General features: G+C 41.1%; 1 protein-coding gene across 1 annotated transcript; it reads right to left on the bottom strand.

Moving 5' to 3' along the window:
* Positions 1 to 606: 606 nt before the first annotated feature.
* On the bottom strand, positions 607 to 2,607 carry LOC109183040 (glutamic acid-rich protein-like). Its single transcript, XM_019333256.1, has one exon. The coding sequence runs from the start codon at positions 2,605 to 2,607 to the stop codon at positions 607 to 609; it is 2,001 nt and encodes a 666-aa protein (XP_019188801.1).
* Positions 2,608 to 6,378: the final 3,771 nt, after the last annotated feature.

The following is a 6,378-nucleotide window of genomic DNA, read 5'->3' as shown; positions in this document are numbered from 1 at the left end:
GTTGGAGAACTTGGACAAACTTTGAACTGCAAGAAGGACATCCTTAACATACTCAAGCATGGTGAGTTGATATTCGGCCATTTGATACATGTTGTCATGCCCGAGATCTATCTTCGTACAAGCAAGATCCACTCGTTCTTTGAGACCGAACTGAGCGTGTTTGAGAGTATGTTGTTCTTTTGCAATTTTGTCATGGATGGGTCTTTGTTGACGAAGATCGGGCTCAAGATTGCTTTGAGTGATTGGGACGGAGGGTCCAGGTTGCGGACGAGACATTGTTTGCATGGTCTGCATCATGTGATCCACTTTGGCAGACAGTTCAGCTATGTTTTTGCTGTATTTTTGTCGTTGATCAAGATATTGCATGTGAATAACCTCAGCATTGGAAAGAGCATTTAGAACTTGTTGCATGATGTGCTCTGGACTGAGATAGCCCATGCCAGGTTCACGATCCGGTACTTGGGGTGATGCTTCCCGGCTTTCATCACTGTATGATGCATCCATGTTTCCATCACGAGCTGTTTCTTGGAGGGGAGGTAGTGTGGCAAGAGGTAACTCACAGATAGAGTCTTCTTTCGATGGAGATGGACGAGGAGCTGGTGGTTGTTATGGTAAATCTTCAGTGTTGCCTATGATGGGAGACTCATTGTCATAGTCTGAGTTGCCATCATCATCGTCATCACCATCATCTGAATCATCATCATGATTATGGTTATCGTCTTTTCCTTCATCATTATCATCATCATCACCATCATCTCTATGAGAGTCATCCTGCGCATCATCTGATTTGTCATCATCAGCTTCATCATCTTCTTGGTTCTCAGGATCTTCATCAGTATCCTTATCTTCTGCAGCATGTTCACCCGAATTGGAGTTCTTGTCATTATCCTCATCTTCGGGATCAATATCCCTTCCTTCCTCATCTTTTAATCCGCTGACATTGCATGCCAGATTATTCTGATGAGTTTGTTCCCGTTCGGTTTTGATTTTGGATTGGAGTAAGGCATATCGAAGTTCTTTCATCTCTTCAACGAAAGCTGGATCCAATGGTGGCTTATTGAGCTCAATGCAGATGGGTGCCTTTTCATTCCCGAGAGTGCGATGGGTCACTTTGTAGGAGTACACACGTCTGATGGTTTCAAGACGCAATGCTTCGTAGACGTCTTTAGTGCCGATCCACTCTAAGGCAAACTCTTCTTCATCCTTCATTACCTCAAATGTTTCAAGAAACGTATGTAATGGAGAGGTGCGCCATTTTTGCCATTGCATGACCCTATTGAAGTCATTCTCAATAGATTCCCGAAGCAATTGATCCTTTGATGGGGGAATTGGTGCAGCTTCTGGTACTGTTACAATTGCTTGAGAACTTCCAGGTATTGTTGTTTCGGGCAAGACTTCAGGTTCGGGTTGAGCTTCATTCGGATGGGATTCAATCGGAGGAGTCACTTCTCTCGTCTCAGCTGGTTTGCCAGGTTCTTGTGGGAGACTTAAGTGACCCGAAATCTGCTGTGCAGCTTCTTCATCTTCTACCCTCACAGGTTCTTGTGTCAGAATGAGAGCCATCTGCTCTGTTCGGGTAGGTTCTTGTGGGAGGGATGTTTCTTCAAGAGTTGAGTTTTGATCAGCGATCACTTCTCTCGTCTCTTCTGGCATGCCAGGTTCTTGTGGGAGACTTAAGTGATCGTATAGAACGAGAGCTCCTTGAGCTTCCTTTTTCGTCGTGGCAGGTTCTTGTGTCAAACTCGTGTTCAGTTGCTCTGCTTGGATGGGTTCTTGTGGCAAGGGTGATTTCTTCGTTCTTTCGGTGCTCTTCGATCTCTTCTTTCTCTTTTTCGATTTCTTTTTCTTCATTTCTTCCCCCTGAGAAGATGCAAGTTTCTTCTTTAGTGTGGATGGTAATATTGATTCAGGAGGTGGAGTTAGTTTCGCCATAATTTCGTTTGCTTTGGCAATGGTGGGCCGAGGGTGGTTTTTTGATGTTTTCACAGGGGTAGAGTGTGGAGCTTCTTCTTCTTTGGTGGAATCATCTATGATGACAGGTTCGGTTGAGGACATTTGTGGGGTATTCTGAGAGACTTCTTTCGTGACAACTTCTTGTTCGGCGAGTGGAGGTGATAGTGCTTTCGTCTCTGTGACGGGCTGAGCAGTGTCAGCAGCTTTCGGTAGAGCTTCGGGTTGAGCCATGGATTGCTCCTTTGTTTCAAGTACGGAAAAGCTCTTGTCCTTTCGTGATCGCTTGGCCTTTGGCATTTCATCATCGCTTCCTTTTGATCGTTTGGACTTTCGTGATTTCTTTAGTGAGTCCAAAGGTAAGTCAAGTTCAAGAGCTTTCTGTTTGTCATAGCCAGCAGGTTTTGACTTCATGTGGCACACCTTTTGTCCCGGCGAGACTCCTGCTTGTAAAGGGACTTTCTTCATGGAAAGAAGATGGCTGACCAGAAAGCCGAAGCCCATCTTTTTAGAAATATCTCCTGGTGAAGAATGACCACTTGACTTTTTGGTATTATCACCTGGTGAGGAACGCCCATGTATGATGGTGTGGCGAAGATGAGTGAAAATGACTTGTGACCAGTCCACCTTGTAACCCCCGAGGAAGGCATGAAGCATTTTGAACTTGTCTTTCGTGACATCATCAATTCACAAGGTCTTGTGCTCAACATATTTGTTAAAAATATCCACTGTGAATTCATAGTCCATCTTCAGCCACTTCTTCTTCAAAGGCCAGGTAATCTCGGTTAGCCCGTGCTTATTCTTGATCTTCCAGTAGAAAGCATTTTGCTCGTAATAATAATGAGCGAAGTCAGGTTGGTAAGTTTCGTCTCGGTCAGGGAAGGAGAAGGCTTTCTTCAAGTCATCAACGGTCAATACTACGGCGGTGCGATTGACTTCGGAAGTGATTTCCGATCCATCGGCGGAAACACTTGCATTCAGATAAAACTGCGCAACATCAACAGGGAACCAATACGTGTATAAGTGAGTAACAAAATTATACAAACCGCTATCCTTGAGAAGATTGATCACTTTCTCTCCAAAGGAACGGTCCAAAACGTATTCCAGAAATCCGTGAGCATCCCACACGCTTCCACCGACGATGAACGACATTCTGGATTCGATGAAGTCGATATCAGATGTCGGAAAGCTAGGGATCACCATCGTGGGAGGTTCTTCTTGTTCAGCATCAGATGAAGGTATTTTGGCTGTCTTTGCCATGACTTGAAGCAGTTAGGATGTAACGGAACAGGGTTTCAAAGATTGAGAGGTTTTGAAGTTTGGAAGATTTCTGGGAGGGTTTCAAAACTTAGAGTATTGAGGAAGCTTTGTTTTTGAAAAGTGTAATAGGAGATGATGATCTAGGTTTTATATGCGTAATTCCCATAGCGGTTATCCAATGGGCCAAGAAGATCGAACGTTTGACCCGGCCCTTTCCTTGAAGATGAGTGGGTTGGTCTTTTCTTGTTCGACCAATCAAGCAAACTGATACGGTGAGTGCATCTGATAAGTTTAGTATCAAATCAATTTTGATCATTCCGCATTAAATAGGAGAGTGAAAAGCACTCGAGTATAAAACACCTTCATTAAATGCTAGTCTCATCAACTGACATAGATGCATGGGTTAGTGGACCGAGTTTTGTGGCCACACGATTCCAATCATCAATGTAATCGAACGGTTAGAGCATGAATTCCCAATCGCAAGTAACCTCCAAGACGTGTAGCCTAGTTTTAAATTCATGGGATAATCAGTTTTCTTAATTCTTGGGTCAGATAGAGTTTTAAGAAACCGAGATTGGTACATTAAAATAGAGATCACACATGATACAGAGAGATGAGTTATTACATGGATGAACACGAATGAAACACACATCTCTCGGTTTACACGAGATAAAATTTTCTTTTCTCGATGTATCATTTTCAGACTCTTTTTACCCTCTTTCTCAGCTGTTCCTCAAGCTCTTGGATCTGTTCTTCACAGAAGTTCTTCCACATTAGGTAAGATGGATCATTTTTTAAACTCATCGTAGCAGATGATGAACTAAGTGGAGGTGATACATTCTGGAGAGGAGATGAGAAGAGCTTTTTGGTACCCGAAATTTCTTGAGAACTTTCTCCACGTTCAGAAGATAAGTTTAGAGATTTGAACATCTCTTGGACTTCTTTCAAGTCCTTTTTCGGTAACGATACAGTGGCGGAAATCTTTTTCTTCCCTTTATCCATTGTGAGAAACTCTTGAATGAACATAGAGCATATGGAGTGCTTATTTATATTCAGAATAGATGTGCATACCAAGGTATGACACATTTATATTTGAGAGACTAAGCACGAAATATTATCAAGTTCCAATGATGAGAAAGATTCATGACTAGAGAAGATGGATAAGACATCGCATACTTTGAAAGATAAAGTGAATCAAATAAAGATCTACTTCTCTCGTTTTGTCACTTGTGTTAATATTCGTGTTGAGATAGAGAGAAACAAATAAAGTTTCGGTATAGCTGAATGAAAGATGTTTATTTCAAGCGGGCATAGAGGAACATCAGATAGGAGTACATTTAGGATAATCAGACAGAAGGATTCATTTCTTTCCCCCTTCCCTTAGCATCCTTGCTTGCCATGGCCTTCATTGACATCATTTTTCCCAGCTCTTTGCGAAACCATTTCGCAGTTTTGGCAGTCTTGGAGCCAGATGGAGAGTTTGGTGTGTGGACTTCATCATCAGATTCAGATTCACTGATGTTCGAGCTTAGGTACATGAGATAGTCATGATCAGCCAGAGGATTTTTCCAGTCTTCTGCAGTGGGAAAAGCTCGTTCTCCTTCCATAGGGGGAGGAGCTTCATTGAGATCAGTGATTGGATTTTCTTCGTTTTCAGAGACAAGAGGGGCAACAACCTCTTCCGGCTGATCATCATCAGATGAGAGATCTAAAGGAGCATCCTTGCGGTTTCCTGGATAGAGGTCTCCTTGTTCAGCTCTCAGCTTTCGAGCTGCTTCATTTCCCAGCGTGGTCATGGATCGAGTGAAAGGTCGGTGAGATGCCATGTTCTTTCTGATTGAGGGATATGGAGATTGTGTGATTTTGAAGTGCATAAGTCCATCCCTTTTATAGCGCAAAATGAATGATTCTCCTCATTGAATATAGTGAGCATTGAATTACCATTCAATAGCTTTTGCGTTATTTGTCGAGCCAGTTATTTCGGCTTTGACTAAGTAACGCATAAAAAGGCGCTAAGAATATATTCCACGGAGAATTGTGCATCTTTCGTGAGCCTTAGAAACATAACCAACGATTAGTATTATTCATAATGACTGATTTGAGAACGAAAGGGCCATTAACCATACATAATAAGAAACCGAAAGATGATTTTAGAACATAGATAAATTATGATAAAGAAATTATCATTTCTTCTCCCTTCCTTTCCTTTTCTTGCTGGTTTCGCCCTTAGACTTCTTAGAGACCTTCTTTGTTGCAGATATATCCGGACGAGATTGTAACACCCCGTGTTACGACCCCTAACGCTAACTAAATATTTAATCAGTTACCCTAAAAAGAGAATAAAAAACCCATTAATCAACTAAGAAAGGTCCACCATAGTCATTGGCCCACATCCCTATAACCAACCCCTTAGTCCTATAACGAATAAAATTAGCAAGCCCATAGTATTTAGACCCCAATTAGGACTCTTGGGAATATATATATATATATATATATATATATATATATATATATATATATATATATATATATATATAGGGTCATAGGAGGCACCTAGATCACACACCACAAATAATCTTTCACCACACAAGAAGTTCCAAGAATTCCCTTAGGAGAAATCAAGAAAGGAGAAATCTTAAAGAAAGACCCTTCATAGCCAAGGAAATTAATTAAGGCTAAGAGGTAACCCATGTCTCAACAAAACCTATTTTATTTGCTATAATCTTCTTCTTTGGCTCATTCGCTATGCTTGTGTCTTGATAAATCGTTTATGATGATGATATTATCTTGATGATTGATGAGATGATTTTATGTGTTGATCTTGATAATCTTGATGATCTTGATGTCAAAAAGGGGTTCTTGATATTGATGTGATGATACTTGACAATTCTTGATATTTCTTGATGTTAAAAATAAAATATGATTTTGATGATTCGGGTGGGATTAGAGCCCTAGGTTGGATTGGGAATTGGCGTTATAATGTTCTTGATATATATTTGGATGGGAATTCGCATATTCGGGTGTTGTTTATGTTTAGAAGTTGTAATAGGATGAGTTATACGTGAATCTTGCTTTTGATCCATTAATTAACTACATGGTGTCATTAATTGCGTTTAAAACTGTCTAAGCATGGTTTCGGGTTCCACAAAGGTTCCCGGGACGAATATA

This window comes from Ipomoea nil, unplaced genomic scaffold (assembly GCF_001879475.1).
Source record: "Ipomoea nil cultivar Tokyo-kokei standard unplaced genomic scaffold, Asagao_1.1 scaffold1096, whole genome shotgun sequence".
NCBI lineage: Eukaryota > Viridiplantae > Streptophyta > Magnoliopsida > Solanales > Convolvulaceae > Ipomoea > Ipomoea nil.
This window is presented reverse-complemented; position numbering and strand designations above follow the sequence as displayed.

Bases quoted from the DNA above. Each gene is read 5' to 3' on its own strand.
- LOC109183040 (XM_019333256.1), bottom strand. From the start codon at position 2,607: ATGCTTCATGCCTTCCTCGGGGGTTACAAGGTGGACTGGTCACAAGTC.